This window comes from Nycticebus coucang, chromosome 16 (genome assembly GCF_027406575.1).
Source record: "Nycticebus coucang isolate mNycCou1 chromosome 16, mNycCou1.pri, whole genome shotgun sequence".
NCBI classification, from domain to species: Eukaryota; Metazoa; Chordata; class Mammalia; order Primates; family Lorisidae; genus Nycticebus; species Nycticebus coucang.
In genome coordinates this window covers 4,206,892-4,227,703 of record NC_069795.1, presented here as the reverse complement: position 1 = coordinate 4,227,703, position 20,812 = coordinate 4,206,892, and the positions used below count along the sequence as shown (strand labels likewise).

Genomic DNA, 20,812 nt, shown 5'->3' with positions numbered 1-20,812 from the left:
TTTCTTCCAAAGTAAGCAAAGAATGTCTCAGTTACATAAACCATTTTAAAATCCAGCAACAGAAGGCTGAACCTTGTATTCCAAACAAACACCCTTCCTGTCTACACAGGTGAGAGGGTGTTTGGGGGCGGGTGGGCTGCATGGGGCAGGGGTCTCAAAGATGGAGAGACCCCACACTGCACAAGACAGGCTCTGTCTGTCCGGCCGTCCCTGGGCAACAATGAGAGCAGCATGGGAAAGGGAGGTGAGACAGAAGGTGGCGGCCTTCATCACAGCCTGCGCCGCAGAGCAGGGCTGGAAGGCCTTCCTTCACCTCTTCTGGGCTCTTTCCAGCTTCCAGACCTTCATCTCTGAAAGTCACACCTCTACACAAATAGCTCTTATCTGAAAACTATATTCCTTTGTTTAGAGGGGCCAAAAATCCCCGGCTGAGGGACTCCGGGGGATGCAGGAAAGCCCCTGCATCTTTGGGTCTCACTGGGCTCTTTTGCTTTCTTTTTAATTAAGCTTCTGCAGAGCTGTCTCAGCCCCTCTTAGAACACTCCAGAGAACTGGAAATAATTACTTTTGTCTCCAAAGCAACTAGCAATGCAGCTGAGAAAATGCATCTCAAAGGTGATATCACTGAATATTTTTTACTTTAGTCACACTATGATAGTCTGGGGAAAGAACTCCCAAATAAAATGAAAGGAAGGACCTTCCGCTCATCATCTGAGTTCCCAGTGTTTCCCAGCTTTGCGGTCTGTTCCCACCTCTGGAAACATTCTTTAAGACAGTATGAAGTGGAGACAAACCATTATTTCTACCCCGGAACAGAGATTCAATTTAAAAAGTAAAATCCATTAGAGCTAAATATTATCTGAACATTTACAATAGTTAATCCTGTTTATCCACTAATTTGGAATGTGTGGCTGAAAGTGTATTGTCACAGGGATGGATGACAAGGGCCGGAAACAAGAGAGTGGCCGGCCCAGGGGATGCTGAGTAGATGCTCTTATCTCACTCTGTCCTGGGGGGACACCTTGGACCTGGCTCCCTGCTCTGGCCCCGGACCCCGGCTCCCACTCTCCATTCCAACCCAGCCTGTTGGAATGGAGAAAACTCTCCACCTGTTTTCTTATTAAATACATTCCAATGAACAAGAAGGCTTTCAGGAACACTGCACTACAAGGAAGCAATGTTGACATGTAACGTGGCTTGAGTGGGTGCCCTATAGCTTAAAAATCTGTGAATGTGCTGCTCTTTCTTCAACTCTACATAAAAGGCATATACAAGGCTGGGCAAGGTAGCTCACACCTGTAATCCCAGCACTCTGGGAAGCCCAGAGGAGGCTCTCTTGAGCTCAGGAATTTGAGAGCAGCCTGGGCAAGAATGAGACTCATCTTTAGTAAAAATAGAAAAATTAGCTGGGCGTGGTGGCACCTGAGGTCCCAGCTACACAGGAGGGTGAAGCAAGAGGATTGCTTGAGCCCACGAGTTTGAGGTTGCTGTGAGCAAGGCTGACATCATGGCACGCTAGCCTGGGAGACAGAGTAAGACTCTGTCAAAGAAAGGGAAGGGAAGAGAAGGAAAAAGGGAAGGGGACGGGGAGGAAAAGAAATGACCTGTACAAGCCTTTCCTTCAGCATGAAGAGGCAGTCGATCTTCTCCAGGCTGGCAGGTAATGCTCCCCATCTGGGGCTATGAGACTTCGCCAGAACCCTAAACACTCTGGGCTCTGTACTCCAACCAACCAGACAAACCTTAGTGTCTTCTCGCCCTGTCTCCTCTGGGCCAGGGTCAGCCTACTGTCCCGCAAACAGGTGCCAACAGGTGGCCTTGTGGGAGGCACTTCTCCCATGTGGGGTAAGTATCCACACTGGGGTTCAGAGGGTGGGGCCTCCAATGAGGAATCTCTACCACCAGCCCTTGGAAATGTCCCAGTTCAAAACAGTTTCACAACCCACTAGCATTTTAGCATAAATACCAGGTTAATGGGGTACCTGGAATTTCAAGTCATATAAAGCAAGCCAGGATGAAAAAAAAAAAAAAAGGCCAAGCAAGCAGAGAGACAACCTAAACAATCTGAAGTTATGTTGCCCTCGCACAGCAGGCACCCCGCTGGGGCTTTGGGAGAGCAGAGGTCATGCCAGAAGCTTGCAGGGTGCACGCTGTACAGGGGCATCACTCAAGCCAGTGGCGGCTGGGGGTTCCCACAGGCTGCCTGCACCCTGAGTGCTGCCGTGGTCTGCACAAGCAAAGGCTGGCTCCTGCCTTGCAGTTCCCCTTTCCCTATCTTCATCGTTTCTTTTATGGTGGGGAAGTGGTGGGAATAGGAGCACAAATGGAATAAGAATAATAATTATTGTGCACAGAGGTCGGAGTTCATTTCTGGAGGCCAACTGATGTGCAGCTTCAGCCTCTGCCATTGGGTGGCTCCATACCTTGGTTACTGGCCACTTCTCTGCCTCAGTTTCCTCCTCTGTACAATGGGATGATACTTGTTCTGACAGAGGAGTGTTATGAGCATTCATGAAGAGGAGGCCTGGCCACCCCTGGTGCTTTCGGGAGTGCCGTGGCAGATGTGGGCAGGGCAGGGTACCGCTCCAGCAGGCTCCTGTTCTTCCCTCAACCCTGCCTGGGTGGCCTCACACAGACAGACCAGCACCGTGGCTCCGAGAGAGGAGAAGGAAGCTCCCCCAACACCCAGATCAGCACCATCTCTAAACCGGTAGGTTTCCACGCGGTGCTTGTCAGGCAAGGTGGGCGTGAAGTTTTTGAACCAGGACATGGTGTGGAAGGACCAGAGCTATGAAAATAAAGGCCTTCTTTTTCTGGGTCAAACATTCTGGAACAAGCCTCTCCCAGGACATGAGACAAGAGAATGTGGGAAGCAGGCAAGAGCACAGTGAGTCTCGGGAGCAGCAGCATTCAGGGCGTGCTCAGACTGGATGAGGCAACACGAGAGCCTCTGGACAAGTTCTAAGCCCAAGCCCTGGTGCCAAGTGCCCTGCTGGGACACCTCTCGGAACAAGCTGGCCCTCGCTGGAGCCAGCTGCCTGCTGCCTGGCCCTGAGCTGCAGGGAGGGCAGGCGTACCTCCAAGTCTGAACAGACACCCCAGAGGCAGGCACGGGGAGCATTCCCTTAGGCAAATGCCACAGCCCTGCAGGCGTAAAAGTGTGTCTAGTCCCCTCCCAGGATCCTGGCACACAGCTAAAAGCCTTCACATATCCCAAGGGTTAAGGGTCTTTTGTACGCTAATGAGATGGCTGGTGGCTCAGGCTCTGGAGAGTTTCAGGATGGGGCTGGTCACCAGAAGGGCCAAGGCAGGATTAGAGGGCTGGGACTTTTAGCCTCCTCTCCCTTCCCTGGAGTGGGAAGTGAGAGAGGCTGGAAACTGAGCCATCACAGATATCCAGTGATGTGATCAATCACGCCTATGGCAGGAGCCCGAGAGCTTCCGACAGGCAGAGACCTCATCAAAGTGCTGTGAGGTCCTCACCCAGGTCAGGCACCAAGCTCCCTGCCCTCCCTGCCCCCATTTCTACCCTTCCATTGGGCTGTTCCCACGTTGCAGTCCTCACACTAAACCAGTAGCAGTGAACAAGCCGTTCCCCCGAGTTCTGTGCTGGGAGCCATTCTAGTATGCTATGGAACCTGGGGTGGGGTGTCAGGGGAATCCCGATTTACAGCCCATTGGGCAGAAGCACTGAAAGCACCCTGGAACTCACAACGGGCGTCTGACGTGTGCTAACTCCAGGTAGATAGTGGGAGAACTGAACTGAATTGGAGGACTGGTGGCTGGCATGGGAAAAAAGACACACACATTTGGTGTCAAAGGTGTTCTGACTCCCGGCTCAACCCAGGCTGGGCTGGGTGTGGCCCCGGCATTGGTCTTGCATGTTGACACACCGCCAAAAGCTCTGTGAGCCCCACTGTGCAGCCAGTGTACGAGGGGTTTTGTGATGAACCCAGTACCTGCAAAAGTGACTGCTCAGATGCACAGGGGCCTCTGTGGGTTGCCGGAGAGTCTGAGGATGAGGCTTCTGGTGACACTCAGTGCTGCCCTATGAGGGGTCCACAGCGAGACACAAGACCCATCACCAGTCAGGGCAGGATTGCAGGCAGGAGACAGGAGATTCGGGCCAACCAGTCTCCACTCTTATCTGCTGATCAAAGATGTCGTTATGTAATAGAACAGCCTGGGTGCAGGCGGGCTTGGCCCCATCTCTGCTCAAATGCCAACCACATGTCTCCTGTCAAGGCTGAGTTGGAAAGATGAAAAGATCCAACCTGACACCCCAGAGGGAGCTTAGAAAGGGGGAACAATGCCCTTGAATCCTAAGTTTGCATTTCTTTTATTCCTTTTATTTGTGATCCTCCGATTCTCTTATGGTTTTTTTCCTTCAAGCATTATGCGCAGTTGGGAGAGCATATGATGGTGCTGACACAGAATTCATTACACATTTGGAGCCCATGGGGGTGTGTGGTTTGGATACCAAAAAAGAGGGACTCTGTGGTAAACTCTGTGCCCTACATGGCAGTTCCAGAACACTGACTCCCGGAACAACACCAAAAAGAGGGCTTGGTGTCTCATCTTCATTTAATGCGTGAATGTTAACTCACATCCCACCTTGGACACGTTGTAAGAGAAACTCTGACTCGGCTGGCTAGACTCCCTCCTAAAAATGTGCCATGGTCGGCCAAGACGCTTGTCCAAGAACAGAAAAGGCCATGCACGTGATCCCAACATGCCAGGGTGTCCTGCTTCCAAGTCACCCTTCCCGGGGGCCCAGGCCAATTGCAACAGGGTGTCCCCACCTGGGGGGTGCACTGCAGCGCTCCAGTCCTGCTCCTCCCACGCTCACAGCTGAATGAAAAGGAGGCCGCTTGCTTTGGGTGTAGCAGGGCTGTCCACCTGGCTGGTGGGCCCAGTCCACTGAGGAGGACAGCACAGCCCAGCCACCACAAGGCGATGACAAATGTCACTTCCTCACTTGACAAGGAAAACATAAACACCAAGCACTATGCAGGAAGCTGACATACAAGAAGAAGGCTGTGTGTGTTCTTTCCATCTGTCCCGGCAGGGAAAACACCTCAGGAATCTGTTAACAAAGTGCTGTCCTGGCAGGGGTTGGGTCAGGAGACAAACAAAAGTTTAGACACCTGCATGTTTTGAGCTTTTTAACGAGTGTGCATCATCACTGTAACTACAGCATGACAAGCACAGTTTAACCATCTGCTTTTTTTTTTTTTTTTTTTTGAGACAGTCTATGTCACCCCGGGTAGAGTACTGTGGCATCACAGCTCACAGCAACCTCAAACTCTTGGGCTTAAGCAATTCACTTGCCTCAGCCTCCAAAGTAGCTGGGACTACAGGCATCCACCACAACACCCAGCTATTTTTGTTGTTGTTGTTGTTGTTGTCGTCGTCATTGTTTGGCAGGCCCCGGCCAGGCTCGAACCCACCATCCCCGGTGCAAGTGGCTGGCACCTAACCACTGAGCTATGAGCGCCAAGCCTATATCTGCTTTCTAAGGCTACTTTCCAGACAGTGAGTGTCAAGACCCCTAAAAATGCTTGTGCTCTTCGCCACACTTCCACAGCGAGGAACTCACACATGAGCACAGACTATATGACAGCAGAGGTAGGGTGAAGACAGCACGTCGAGTGTGGATGTGGGAGGCCTTGCTCCACGTGCGTGGCCTGAATTAGCTCATTCTGTTCTCCGGGTCAGGACATAGAGTGGGACTATCCCCTCTGTTTCCAGCTGGGAAGTCAAGGCCAGAGTATACAGCAAAGGGCGCTGTCTAGCCAGGACGGCTTGCTGCTGCTCCACTTGACTCTCACCACATGATGCACGTTCATTAATAGCATTTTTTTTTTTTATAAACAGAGTCTCACTCTTGTCACCCAGGCTAGAGGGCTGTGGCATCAGCCTAGCTCACAGCAACCTTGAACTCATGGGCTCAAGTGATCCTCTTGCCTCAGCCTCCTGAGTAGCAGGGACTACAAGCACCTACTATGATCCCTAGCTAATTTTTCTATTTTTAGTATAGACAGGGTCTCACTCTTGCTCAGGCTGGTCTGGAACTCCTAATCTCAGTAATTTTCCTGGCTCAGCCTTCCAGAGTGCTAGGATTACAGGTGAGCCACCATGCCCAGCCATTAATAGAAATTTTTGAAGAATTTTAATAACATGGGTAAAAGAAAATGAATGCAGTCTAATTTAAATTGTAGGAAAAAATAAATGAGTAAGAAAAAGACTAGAAACACACACCAACGTATGAACAGAGCTCATCACCAATTCAAGTGATTACTACTGTTTTTCTTAGAAAATACTCCTCCGTGTTTTTAAATTTTCAACAATTCCCTTGTGATGGCTTTACGATAGTAGTAGATAGAATCTCTGTTTGAGGCAGACTGGACCATTGCGGCCTGTGAGTGTCTGCAAACGGCACCCTTCTGCCGGTGCTTGGTGAAGCCTGCCCTCCACAGCTAGGAAATCACGGACACCCTAACTGGTGCCGGGAAAATTGGATGTCCCTGTGCAGAAGCATGAAGTTAGGTCCTTAGCGCACAATACATATAAAAATAAACTGAAAACGGATTGAAGACCTGAAACTGCAAAACTACTAGGAGAAAACACAGCGGGAAGCTCCAGGACCTTGGTCTGTGCCAAATAATTTTTAGATATGACCCCAACAGCACAGGCCACAAAAACAAAAACAATTTAAAGCTTCTGCACAGCTGAGGAATCAACCCACAGAGAGAGCAGACAACCTGCGGAATGGGAGCAAAGGTCTGCAGACCTGTCGTCTGATCGGGGGGTAATATTTAGAATATATAAGAAGTTAAAACCCCTCAGTGGCAAGAAAACGAACAGCCCGCTTTTAAAATGGGCAAAGGATCTGAATAGACATTCCCCAAAAGAAGACAGAGAGATGGCCAAGAGGTCCACGGAAAATGCCCACATGACTAACAACCAGGGAAATGCAAATTAAAGCCACAACGTGACATCGTTTTGCACCTGTTAGAATGGCTGTCACCAACAAGAGGAAAGATTAACAAATATCGGCAAGGTGGTGGAGAAAAGGGGACCCTTGTACACTATTTGTGGGAATATAAATTAGTACAGCCGTTATGGAAAAGTATCGAGGTACCTTAAAAAATTAAAAATAGAACCACCACATGAGCCAGCAACCCGGCTACCAGGTACACAGCTGACCCCTGTTGTTTTCAACTTTTAATTTACACATACCACTTCCTTCATTTCTATTTCTGTTACTATAGTAAACTGTATTAAAAGGAAAGGAATACAGTTTAATCATCTACTTTCTATGCCTGCTTTTTTGGGCAATATAAAGACCTTTGAAATGGCTTACTGCTATTTCCGCATCTCTGCTGCCCTCTCCATCTGTCCAGGCCAGCCCTCGATTCCGTTCCTCTCTTACTGGGGAAAGTGTCAGAAAACACCAGACAGGACCCATCCAGCCACAGAAGGATTCAGACCCCGTCTGTCACTAACAGAGAGGCTGCTCGCTACCAAGGAGGGACTTCCCAGGCAGGGGCCCGAGGCAGGGTGGACCTGAAGCTCTCTGCACCTCAGCTCCCCCATCTGTAAAATGGGCATTGGATGATTTGGGCCAGGCCCCAGCAATGTGGGCTGTGTGAATCCCAGCATCCCATGTTGCTGTCAGGGGCTTACTCCTGCAACCCAGCCTGGTGACTTCCCCGCACCCATCCACGGGACTTACACAGCTGTGTGGCCCCAGTATCCGTAAGGGAAAGGGAAAGAGCACTCTCCCACGCTGCTAGGGAAGAGGGAAGTGGGACGATGCCATCTTTGCAATGGATTTGATAGACTTGGGAACACTTGGTCAAACTAACATGTGCCTGCCTACAGCCCAGCAGGTCCCTCTCCCTTGGGACGGTCCTGTGCTTGTGCCCACAGCGTCAGGAGACAGCAGACACACACGCTTGCTGTAGCATCAGGAGACAATAAACGCCGTGCTTGCTGCAGCAGCGCCTCTACTGGTTGGGCGTCCCTACTTCCAACTTCCAAATTCAAAACACTCCAAAATCTGAAACTTTCTGGGTGCTGACCTGATACCCAAAGGAAATACTCACTGAAGGATTTTGGGTTGGGAATGTTTGGCTGGTAAAAAAATAATATAAATAAATATTCCAAAACCAAAAATATCCAAAATCTGAAACACTCCTAGTCAACCCATACTTGTGAAAAAGAGAAAACAACTTAGTTATCCAACAATGGAAGATGAATAAGGAATCTCTGGTGCCTCTGGTATCCCAACTGTACTTGGAGCACATGAACTAGAGCTACAAAAATCAGCTTGGATGAGTCTCAAAATCACCATGCTCTATATACAGAAAGTCTGTTGCAAAATTGTACATAAAAATGCTTAAAAGTTGTAAATGCATGAAGGATACTCCAGCTGTGATAGGGATACCCAGGAGGGGCCTTGGGGGCTGGTGGCACAATGTAGCTCTGTCGCTGGTCTCTAACTGCAAACTACAGAGCAGGTGTGTGAGCAGGCAGCCGGGGTATCATATATCTCCGCTGGGAGCAGGTCTTTGGATTTTGTACTTATGCCCAGATAAATTATTTTTATGAACAGGCAAAAAATTCAGAGCTTAAGGGTAAGAAGTGATATAATAACAACAATAATAGCAATACCAAGAATAATAATAATAAAATCAATACAAGGGTACGTCTTCTATTTAAAAGAAACTTTCTTAGGATTTATTACAGAAACTTCTTTATGATTTATGGTATCCAAACAGTCTGGTAAGTTCAACCTATGGACTATTAGCAATAGGAAAATAAATTCTATGTAATATCTAGATAGCTCAAATATATACAGCATGTTACACACACGCATCAGCTTCATTGAGATACAATTTACACAGCATATAAGTCACTTGTTTAAATTGTACTATTCAGGGCGGCGCCTGTGGCTCAGTCAGTAAGGCGCCAGCCCCATATACCGAGGGTGGCGGGTTCAAACCCGGCCCTGGCTGAACTGCAACCAAAAAATAGCCGGGCATTGTGGTGGGCGCCTGTAGTCCCAGCTACTCTGGAGGCTGAGGCAAGAGAATCGCTTAAGCCCTGGAGTTGGAGGTTGCTGTGAGCTGTGTGAGGCCACGGCACTCTACCGAGGGCCATAAAGTGAGACTGTCTCTACAAAAAAAAAAAAAAAAATGTACTATTCAATGTTTTGTTTTGTTTCTGAGACAGTTTTACGCTGTCACCCTGTGTAGAGTACCATGTCATCATAGCTCACAGCCTCAAATTTTGGGGCTCAAACCACCCTCTTGCCTCAGCTTCCTGAGTAGCTGGGACTACAGGCACTTGCCATAATACCTGACTAGTTGTTTTTTTTGTTGTTATTTTTTTCTAAGTAGCTACGGGGTCTCACTCTTGCTCAGGCTGGTCTCAAACTCCTGAGCTAAAGAGATATTCCCAGAATGCTGGGATGACAGGCCTGAGCCACCGCACCCAGCCACAGTTCAGTGGTTTTTAATCGATTCACGGAATTGCATAATTATCCCACCATCATTTTTAGAACATTTTCATCACCCCAACAAAAAACCTTACACCACTGGCAATCACTCTCTGTTTCTCCCCCAGAATTCTCCCCATCCAATCCTTGGCAAAACTAATCTATTTTCTTTCTTTATTGATTTATCTGTTTGGGACATTTCATACAAATGAAATCATGCATTATGTGGCTTTTGTGTGTGGCTTCTTGTACTTAGCATGTTTTCAAGGTCCATCCATGTTGTAGCTTGTGTCAGAATTTCCTTCCTTCTTTTTTTTTTTTTGTAGAGACAGAGTCTCACTGTACCGCCCTCGGTAGAGTGCCGTGGCGTCACACGGCTCACAGCAACCTCTAACTCTTGGGCTTAAGCGATTCTCTTGCCTCAGCCTCCCGAGCAGCTGGGACTACAGGCGCCCGCCACAACGCCCGGCTATTTTTTTTGTTGCAGTTTGGCCGGGGCTGGGTTTGAACCCGCCACCCTCGGCATATGGGGCCGGTGCCCTACTCACTGAGCCACAGGCGCCGCCCAGAATTTCCTTCCTTCTTAAGGCCAAATAACATCCCACTGCATGGGCAGACCCCTCGTCAGCTCATGGGCCAGACTCTTTTTTCAGCCGCTGGTATAAGGGTTCTGCATTTTCAGTAAAAAGTTCTGAAGCAAAATAAACTCCCCCAGCCTCAGTATTGAATTCACCTCTTCCTTCAGGGAGAGGACCCAGCTTACCTTCTCCCCGGCCGACCTGACCACACTGGACACCTCCTGCACCGCCAGCTCCAGCGGCTGCTGCCTCGGGTCCACCGCAAAGGCGAGGAGCAGCAGGCCCTGGAACAGAGGAGCAGTTTGAGGGCACGCGTGCATGGGCAGGACGGAGTTTTTAAAATTGACATATTTGTATAAAGCTCTGCAAATTTAAGAAAAGGTGGTAAGACGTCTCTCAGTTAAATCTGTGCTCCTAAGTAGTAACAATGGTTAAATAAATTATATAAATATCAGTAGATTTACACTCCAAGGAGCAGCTGGAACCGACTGCTCAGTGAGGAGGATCTGGTGACGGGAGAGGAGAGAGACATGGGAACCCAGAGAGGTGCAATGAGACAGCGAAGGGGGTTTTGGACCCCCCTGTGGACACTGTAAAGCTGGGGTCCTCAAACTGCAGCCCGCGGGTCACATAAGGAGGTGTGATTGCATTTGTTCCCGTTTTGTTTTTTTTTTACTTCAAAATAAGATATGTGCGGTGTGCATAGGAATTTGTTCATAGTTTTTTCTTTTAAACTATAGTCCGGCCGTCCAACGGTCTGAGAGACAGTGAATTGGCCCCCTGTTTAAAAAGTTTGAGGACCCCTGCTGTAAAGGAAGCCCACAGGCCCTGGGCAGGGCTGCGATCTGTATGTGAGTGGGGGTAGGGCAGGCTCCAGGCTGTGTTGGAGAGGATGGCCTCTCCTGCTCCCTCAGGTCGCTGTGGCCTGTTACTTAATGCTCCTCTCCCACTGCCCCCACAGAGGGGGGCTAGGAACTCCCAGGCGGGCCTCTGAGGCCTGAGACAGCAGATAAGACTCCTTGGCAGCTGGAAACAAGCCCACCTGGCGGCTGTCCCTTCTGGGTGGGCTCCTCGGCCTCCCAAGCCTCTCAGCCTCCAGGTTCATCTCTGCTCCAGCTCTGTGCTGTCCCAGCATCCTACCAGGCAACCCAGTCAGCACACATCTCCTTCAGTTCGCATGAACGCTGACAATATGACCCTGGATGGAAACTCTTTTTATTTATTTATTTAGAGATTGAGTCTCACTCTGCTGCCCAGGCTAGAGTGCTGTGGAGTCATCATAGCGCAAAGCAACTCCCATCTCCTGGGCTCATGTGATCCTCCTGCCTCAGCTTCCTGAGTAGCTAACGTTAGAGGCACCCGCCACTACAACCAGATACTTTTCCTATTTTTGGTAGAGATGGGTCTTGGCTTTACTCAGGCTAGTCTCAAACTCCCGAGCTCAAGTGATCCTCTTTCCTTGGCCTCCCAGAGTGCTGTGCTCACAGGTGTGAGCCACTACGCCCAGCCTAAAAGTCTTCTTAAATTCTTTTTCTTACATGCTGTAAAATGCACAGCTGATGGGGTGGCAGAAGATGCACAGCCCCAACATTCCCACCCTATCTCATGTGGTGCAGAGATGCTGCACAGCAGGGAGCCAGTCCCAGACACCAGCCTGGAGCTGCAGGGAAGCAAAGGAGCCAGCAGCAAAGGGATCCTGCGGCTATTTCCTGAGAATTCCCAGTGACCAGGAATAAACCTAAAAGGCACTAAACATTTTAATTTACATGCTTCTAACCTCACCCTGTTCTAGCAACATCTACCTCACCCCCAAAAAATCAACAGAAGAGAATTAAGTCCTCTGCTCAAGAAGGATGAAGCCACATTTCAGGGCTGCTCTGCCGGCACGCAGGGCAGGAGCTGGTTTTGATGGGACTTCCCGGCCCAGGGGTACACGGTGAGCTTGGTGATGACACTGTTCTGGGACCAGGCCTGCCTGCCTGCTTGCCTGAGAGGGCAGAACCCAGCAATCACCAGTGCCAGGCAGGGAACCATCCACAGGCCATGCCCAGCTGTGACTCTGGAGGCGCCATGAAACAATGTACCTTCTGCAGCAGCCGAAGGAGACAATGTCACCTCAGACAAGCCACAGCCTCTTTCCTAGGCAGCAGATGCTGTGTTTGCCCTCTGCCCTATGGTGCCTTCTGGAGTAACGTTTTGAAAATATTCTGCTGGGAAATTTAATGTCAAGTGGCAGTCTCACAAAGAAAATGAATTAAGTTAAAACGGGGACAGAGAGGTTGCCTTTCCCTTTCCACTCAGCCTAGTCCTTGGGTTTCAGGAGCAGAGTATGGCTACGGCCCACAAGTGTCTCTGTCACCCTGTCCATGCCAAGACTCCAACCCACTTAGACTCCGGTAAGATTGAGGAAAGGAAAAAGAAAATGCGAGAATTGCCAGGAAAGCGCCAAAAAAAGGAAAACTGCAAGGAAATTAGCTCTACCAGACATTAAAACACACCAGAGCCTCCGTAATCAAAGCCATGGTTCTGGTTCACCTATGACAAATGACAGACACAACTACCTGAGGGGCTGGGGAAGAGACATGGTGGAGAAACTCGGAAAAGCTTGACCGCAGCTGCACACAATGCTGTAATGTAATAAAGATGTTCTCACAGGGGTGTGGGCTAACAGTTCAAAAACTACTGTGTGTATACTAGAAATGAACAGATAAGTAAATATGTATTCTGGACAGTCTGTCCCAGACATGCCACTCCTGGAGAAGGCTGGTAAGAATAAGAAAAGCACAAAATTGAAATGGAAGCCAAGGTATCAGTACACACGCTTGGGGGGGGGGGGGTTTGTTTTAGTTGTTGTTGTCGTTGGAGACACAGTCTCTCTCTATCACACTGGCCAGAGTTCCGTGGTGTCAGACTAGCTCACAGCAACCTCACAGCAGACTCTAGGGCTCAAGTGATCTTCCTGCCTCAGCCTCCCCCAAAGCTGGAACTACAGACACCTACCACGATGATGATGATGATGATAATGATGATGACGATGACACACAGTTAATTTTTCTATCTGTACTAGAGACAGGGTCTCACTGTTGCTCAGGCTGGTCTTGAACTCCTGAGCACAAGTGATCCTCCTGCCTCAGCCTCCCAGAATGCTGGGATTATAGGCATTAGCCACTGCACCCAGCCTATATTCACAGTTTTCAAAGACAAATGTAGAGAGAAAAGATACAAACACAGACATGCACCTATGTGTGTGTTAGTACACACACACTTCCTAGCTCTGTCCACGGAAAGGGTGTGGAGACAAGGAAGCCGCAGCAGGAATGGGTACACCCAATACCTCAACCTCAGTTTCTAAACCGTTTTGCAATAAAAGGAATCAGGGCTGCTTGAAGAAGCAGCTGAATCTAGGCCAGAGGAGAGGGAAACAAAGGATGAGCCTAAAACAAACATCTCCTGGAATCATAGAGGAAGGAAGTAAAAAAAAAAAAAATTAATAAATAACCAACACGTGAGCTTGATGGAGACCATAAGCGGCTGCTCTCAAAGGAGCTCCTAATGGCCCAACTGAGACCAATTTCAGCAATGAAATAAATAGTGATAGTATTGGATTATAATCCAAAGAATAAAACAAGAATCCACAAGTCCACACTGATGTTAATAATCAGTTAACTACACAGCTGAAGAAGTGACAGCTTTTTCTTGCAGAAGAGTTCCAATTAATAAACATAGAAGTCAAGAGGGAAACAGAAATTCACCGTTAAGCAAACTGCAAATAAATAATAGTTACAGAAAAAATATACTGATGCCTGTGAAATCAGTAAGGACAAGTAGGGGGAGCAAAGGATATGGGTAGTCTCAAAGTATCTCCTCGAGATACTTGTTAACCGCAGGAGGCAAGATAGAAGAAAAAACACAAAGCAGAAGAAAAGAAACCTGGAAGACCCCCCCTCCCCCCTCGACCAGGGAGCCAGGGCCAGGGCCCCCGCAGCACATCATGCTGACGTCACGGGCCGGCGACATGGTACGCTAGAGAGGCAGGCCATTGCTGTGCCCTGTGCAGCCTCAGTCCAATCCACAGAAACACCAGACAAATCGAGAAACATTCAGCAAAATATGATCAATATTTTTCAGCATTTTCAAGGTCGTGAAAAACAAAGACTAAGAAACCTTTATGACTTTAGTAGCCAAAGAAAGTAACACCTCAGTGCCATGTGGGCTGCTGAATGAGATCCTGGAACAGTAAAAGGAGAGAGGTGGAAAACTAGGGAAATTCAAATAAGGTCCTTAGTTATTAAAGGTGTGGGACAATGTGAATTTCTTGTACTATTACAACGTTCACTCTACTGCATAATCAAATACAGTAGTGTTAATTTCTTATACTATCACATTGATGAATTATAGTAACATAGTGACAATATTAATTTCTTATATGATTACATTACTTTGTTGTATAATGAAATGTAGTGACATTGTATCAACTGAATTTCTTATACAATGTTAACTTTGTTATATAATAAATTATACTAACATCATATCAATTAAATTTCTTGGTTCTGATCATTGAACTGTGGTTACATAAGGCTGAGTAAAGAGTATATGAAAACTCTCTGAATTTTCTCCCCAACTTTTCTGTACATCTACTGTTCAAAATAAAGTTTTTAAAGGGTAACCTTTATGGGGCCAGGCACAGTGGCTCACGTCTGTAATCCTGGCACTCTAGGAGGCTGAGGCAGGTGGATTGCTTGAGCTCAGGAGTTTGAGACCAGCATGAGCAAGAGACCCCATCTCTAAAAATAGCTTAGTGTTGTGGCAGGCTCCTGTTGACCTAGCTGCTCAGGAGGCTGAGGGAAGAGGATTGCTTAAGCCCAAGAGTTTGAGGTTGCTGTGAGCTATGATGCCACAGCATTCTACCCAAGGTAACAAAGTGAGACTCTGCCTCAAAAAAGAAGACTTTTCAAGAGAGCAGCCCACCTTTATTGACTCATTACGTGACAAGCATTAATGCCTTACACAGATCTGCTCTCACCTCTGGAGAGGTAGGTTTCATTTTCTGGACTGAACCCAGTTACCCCTTCCACAGATGAGGCAGAGGCTTGGCCTCACCCAGCATCCACAGCTGGTAAGCGTGGGAACTCGCAGAGATCTTCCAAGCAGCTAAGCAGTCTCTTCCCTCCTCAGCAGCCTACCAGTGGGCAGTGGACGTTAGCTTTGGCTGAATTTTAGTTGACATTAACACTACGCCCACTCTTTCCTGAATTCCTCTCTTGTAGGGAAAATGGGTGATTGCAAAGAACAATCAGAACTGGCGCCTATTCTGGGTTTCACATCAATGATTTGCAAAGTCATCAGTGAGCCTCCTTTAATGTTGATGCTTTAGAAGTGAAAAACAAACACATTCAACAGCTTGTTCTGCCTAGGCTTGGCCAGCTCCCAAGCCAGAAGGCCAGTGTCCAGACAGGGTGATGTGCAGCCCCAGTGTGCCTTCCCTTCCACAGGGCCTGTCATTCAGCCCCTGACCATCAGGGCCAGCTCCAAGTCATCTTTGTGCTGGGCACCGTGTCCAGCTCTGCCTCAGCTCACAAGGCCGGGAGCTGACAAAGGGCACAAGTGACCACTGGGGACTGGGGCTGGGGAGGTAAGGGGTGAGGCAGTGTCATGGCAGAATGGGAGGTTCAGGGAGCAAAGATTCAGAGAAGTTAAACAAGGAGAAAGGAGATAAGCATTCCAAACAAAAGGGTTGGCTTTGGGAAGGCCCCTTGTAGGAAAGATCCCTGAGTGAGCAACTGAAAGGAGGCCCATGGGGAGGTCCCAGGGTTAGCTGCCCACAAGGCTGGGGTGTCCTCTGCTGGCAGCCCCTCCCCCAAGCAGCCTGTATGGTTTTACCAACTGACTTTCGGCACCATGGCCACTGGCATTGGTCTAGGAGTTTTGATTTTTGTGAGTATAACTGCAAGGTCATTATACAATGCAAAGACTCTAAAGTCTTGTAACCACACAATTTACCTTTAAATTGCAGAAACTCATGTATAAGTCAGAGTGATTAATAACATGTTCTGAGTTCACACAGCATCTTTTTTTTTTTTTTTTTTTTTGTAGTAAGACTACATACTAGCTGATAATCTTACTCATTTGCATTTAGGACATTCCTCTGAAGAAATCCTGGCCCAAACGTCTAAAGAAACAAAACGCCTTGGGACCTACCTAATCTAGCCTGAGCCAGCTCAGGTGGGCCTCTCCAAGACCAGCCCGGGAGTGAATGATAGAACACACTCCTCTCTGGGACCCCTGCTGCCCTCTCACAGTCCAGACAGCCCGAGGTGGGAGGGAAGCTGCACTGTTCAGTCTGACAGCCGGCCACTGGCTCAATACCAGACCAAGCCGAGATGTGGGGGGAGGAAGGGAAACTCTGCTTGATGGCTGGTGTAGGGACATGTAGGTGACCAGCAGCTTCCCGCAGAGACTCTCAGCCCACGGAAAGTGCTTATGGGGTGCATCCCACACTCCTTTGAGCCTGCTAAGTCTGTAGTGGCGGGGGTATTTCTACGATCTCTGGGTGGGTGTCCTGTGCCCCCTGCACACCTGTGTCTACCTGCGAGCCGACAGGTTGGCAATGGCTTCCTCTGTTTTGCCCCAAATTACCGTCCTGTGTAATTTGAAAACATTTCCAGAGTAAGGGCCAGAATCTGGGGTTCCCTATGACACAGGAACCCTATACTGCTAAATTCACCAGCCACTAGAGACACAGGGCCTGTGCAGGTGAGGGACCTACCCTCGGACCCCAGAGCACATGGGTATCTGGGGTGATGCATCACACAACTGTGATCTCTTCCAGCCTGGCCCCATGCAGAGGAAACACTTTGGTCTCAAAGTCAAATGTGCTTCCCACAGGGAACATGCCACAGCCATGGGTCTGGGCTGGCCTTGGCCAATGAGCTCCTGGGCCTCAGTCTCCCCTCTGGAGAAGGAAGAGGCTCGGCCAGAAGATTGAGAGGTTCTTTCCTTCCTAAAATACAAAGCAAGGGGGCAGCACCTGTGGCTCAAAGGAGTAGGGCACCGGCCCCATATGCCGGAGGTGGCAGGTTCAAACCCAGCCCCCGCCAAAAACTGCAAAAAAAAAAAAAAAAAGCTAGTGTAAACCTTAGCATGCGAGGGGTACCATCTCTGTCAGACAGAAAATTCCAGGTTTCATACAAGCCAGTGGACATGCTTAAGTTATTACCAGTGTCCTCACCCCCTTCCGTGACAGACCAAGAACTGGTCTCGTCCCAGGTGGGCAGAGTGACATCAGGAACCGGAGGCCTCACTAAGCTGGCTCTGGGCAAGCGCGGGCACGGAGTGCCAGCCCTAATCAGGGATTACTGGGAATCAAGGTGGGGGAGGGTGTCTACAAGTGCCAACGCCAGCCCCTACGCACCCACGCTGTCACTGCTGTCACAACAGCAAAGGCCCAGGAGGGAGCCATTTACCCAGATCCCGTCTGCCTGCAAAACCCTCCGTCTGAATCCCAAACAAGCGACACTCCCAAGCACCAGGCCCACCCCGGCAGGGAAGCAGGGCAAGGCCACACGACTGCCAATCCACCACATCCACGCAAAAATGCCCAAGATGACTCTGAGCTGCCTGGAGCTGGAACCTGGTACATTACTGCCACTTCCAGGCAGGAACTCTAGAAAAACTGATGTCTGTCGCTGCCCTGTGTGGCCAAGAACAGACAGAGGACAGCAAAAATGCAAACACGCTGGACCTCACTGCCACTGCCTGACCACAAAGCCCTTCCTGCGCCCACACAGACGCACAGGTGAAAGGTGTTTGTTGAAAACTTTCAAATAATTTCTTCTGTGTTCTCAGATTTGCTTGAGCCAAGCCAAACCTCAGGGCAGGGATTTCCTCCTCTCTCAGCACTCCAGGCATATGGGGATCTTGGAGCATTGTACCTGAGGAGGTGACATTTTCTGAACCCAATCAAGCAATGTCCGGAGAAGAGCCACCCCAGCCTTAGAGGAGGCAGGGTCACAGCCCAAGCCTGAAACCCAGTCAGGAGGCCCAGTGTTAGAAGCAGAATGACCCACAGGTCATCCCCCCAACACCTGCCCATATCCTGTAAGAGAGTACAGAGACAACACTTGCACCTGCAGTGGTGCAGACACCAGGTCAATCAGGGGTCATGTGTCTGCGTCCTCAAGCATCTGTATTTGTTCCAGGCCTGAGGACACGGCTTAAGGGCTCCCACAAGAGATGGCCAGTCCCGAGATGCCCAGCTCTGGATAGCCAAGGCACAGATTTGAGGTACCAAGACTTTGAATCCTTTTTCCATCTAAGTTATGTGTTTTTTTCAGGAGTTCAGAATAAGGTCTCTTGAATTGTTGGATTTACACTAATTTATACTCAAAGCTTTTTTGTTTTTTACTTCCATAGCTGTGTTTTCCAAGGCCATGGCAAAAAGACCAGGCACCGGGCCCATGGTGGAATATTTTGAAGGTTGATGGGTCCAGACGTTAAATATTGGTGATTTCACTGTTTCCAAAGACACAACCACTGAGTTACTGTACAGGCAGGTGGGAAGCATGTCCCCAAACCCACCAAGTCCTAATTCCTCTCAGGAAGTGCCTAAAAATAGTGGACTCAGGAGCTTGTCGTTCAACTAAGAAGTCTTAAAAGTAAAAATAATTCACCAAGTAATCACCAACGAAAGAAAAAACCACAGGAGAGTGAGGTACTGGAGTGAAGTAACAAACCTTGGGCTTCCCACCAGAGGCAGCTGGGTCCACATTCCCCCTGTGGCGCCCACAGGCTGGGTGACCTGGGCAGACTGCCTGGCCTCTCCAGGCCTCAGTTTCCTCCTCTGTAAAAGGAGCTGATGAGATCGCCCAAAGCTCCCAGGACAACATCTGGCAAATGTCTGGCCCTCAACAATAGTCACTATTTTTTTATACCAGGAAATACAAGCCGTTGGAAAGAACATTCTTGGCACAATTCAGTTCTATTAGAGATGGAAGCATATTTGGGTCACAGTTATTCATGTATCAGATGCAAGATCAGTAAGTGCCCAATCGGATACAGAAATCCAGCCGGGACTCCAGCAGGGCAGGCAGCCAGCAGCTGGGAGGAGCGGGTCCCTCTGCAAGCCCCTGGGCAGCCCCAGGCCTGGCACACCAGATGTTTGGTGAATAAAGTGGAAGCACTTGGTCCTGACTCCCCATCAAGGGTCCTCTCGTTCCCAGATCTTTGCCCTAACTTTCAAGGATGCTGTGCCTCCGCGGAGAAGGCTCCCTCGGGTCGTTCAGGGGCTGCAGCGCCAACTCCAGCAGGGAGAGCCCCCACCCCACCCCCCGGTCGGGAGCCCCGCCGCCGGCCGACCCCGGCCCCCCGACCGCGACTCGCTTTTGGGAAACTCACCCCTTTCCTCTCGGCCTCACGGTTCAAGGCGGCCACCCAGGCCGCCTGCCACTGGCTCCTCCAGCTGTCCAGCGTCAAGATCCAGGAGAGCAGCGCGTCCGACTCGGGGACCTGTCCCCCGCCAGGCTCCGCCGCCCGCCGCTGGGGCCGGGGGTGAGCCCCGGCCAGCGCCCAGTGCGCCAAGTACAGGCCCACCGTGACCAGCGCCGCCACGAAGAGAAATACCAAGACCAGCCACTGGACCTCCCCAAGCCACCAGCCCAGCCCGGCCATGGTGATGGCGCATACCCGTCCCGCCTCGCCCCAACTTCGCCAAGCAGCCCCCGGGCCTGGGCGCAGAGCCGCGGACGGCGAGCCCGGGACCTGTGCCGGCGGCCGGCCGCGCGGGGGGCGTGGGGGGGGCGTGGAGGGGCGCGGCGGGCGCGCAGGGAGGGAACGCCCGGATCGCACCCCGAGCCGCGCTCTCCCGGGAGGTGGGCGAGCAAGCCGACCCCGAAGCCGGCGCTCCCGACTCGTACGACTGGGAAGTTCCTGGGGCCACGGCCCGAGCGCGCTTCCTCCTCTGCGCGCCGCCCGGGGTGTCCAGCTCGCGGCCCAGCAGTGGCCGGAGGAGGCTCCGGGCCGGGGCGGGGCGGGCGGTAAGGAGGTGGGAGGGGCGCGGCCGGAGGGCGGGGGCGGGGCCGGGTCCCAGCTGGGACACCCTGCAGCCCAGGCCTTCCACCCCCGACCTGGCCCGCCCCTCCCGCCCCTTAAAGGCACCGCCGCCCGCACTGTCGCCTGGCCCAGGGCGGCCGGGGAGGCTCCGGCCCGGCCACGTGCGCGCGCCGCCCGCCCCTCTCCGGGGAGGGTCCGGGGGCGGCGGGGCGGGCCGGGCGACCCGGCTTTGCGCGTCGGCTTGGCTTCCTCAGGTGCTGATGGGCTGGGCGTGGCGACGCGACCGCGCAGCGCGGGACTTTCCAATTAATCAGCCCACCCCAGCGCTACCGTGAGGCCGCCAGGCTTCGCTTGTGTGAGCGCGCGCGCGTGCATGTGTGTGAGCCATGCACAGGTGATGGTGACTTGGAGGACTGCCATTTCCCCACCGGCAAGACATTGTCAGGGTGTAAGTCCTTGGAAAGTCCCTGGAAGCCCAGAACTGGCCCTGAAGTCAGGAGTGCCTGGGGCTTTGACTTCCAGCCTTGCTGCTCAGGCCAAGGAGGGTCTCAGCAAAACGCCCCGCTCTCCCCTCTTATCTACTAAGTAGGGGGCGGGGCTGGGGACGAAGGGGTCCAGCACGTGGTGTGGAGGACGTGCCCCTGCACCCTCCCCTCAGGCTGAACACTCATCATCAGGAAAT

At 50.7% G+C, this 20,812-nt stretch overlaps 1 protein-coding gene across 1 annotated transcript in view; it reads right to left on the bottom strand.

Annotated features, from left to right (window-relative positions):
• The window catches only part of C2CD2 (C2 calcium dependent domain containing 2), a 60,966-nt gene extending 40,540 nt beyond the window's left edge, over nt 1-20,426 (bottom strand). The window contains exons 1-2 of the mRNA XM_053564764.1: nt 19,477-20,426; nt 10,269-10,367 (exon numbers count right to left, since the gene is read on the bottom strand). Of these exons, the coding sequence (XP_053420739.1) occupies nt 10,269-10,367; nt 19,477-19,749 (372 nt within the window). The 5' untranslated portion in view covers nt 19,750-20,426. The remainder of the gene's footprint in view (nt 1-10,268; nt 10,368-19,476) is intronic.
• Between the last annotated feature and the right edge of the window lie 386 nt (nt 20,427-20,812).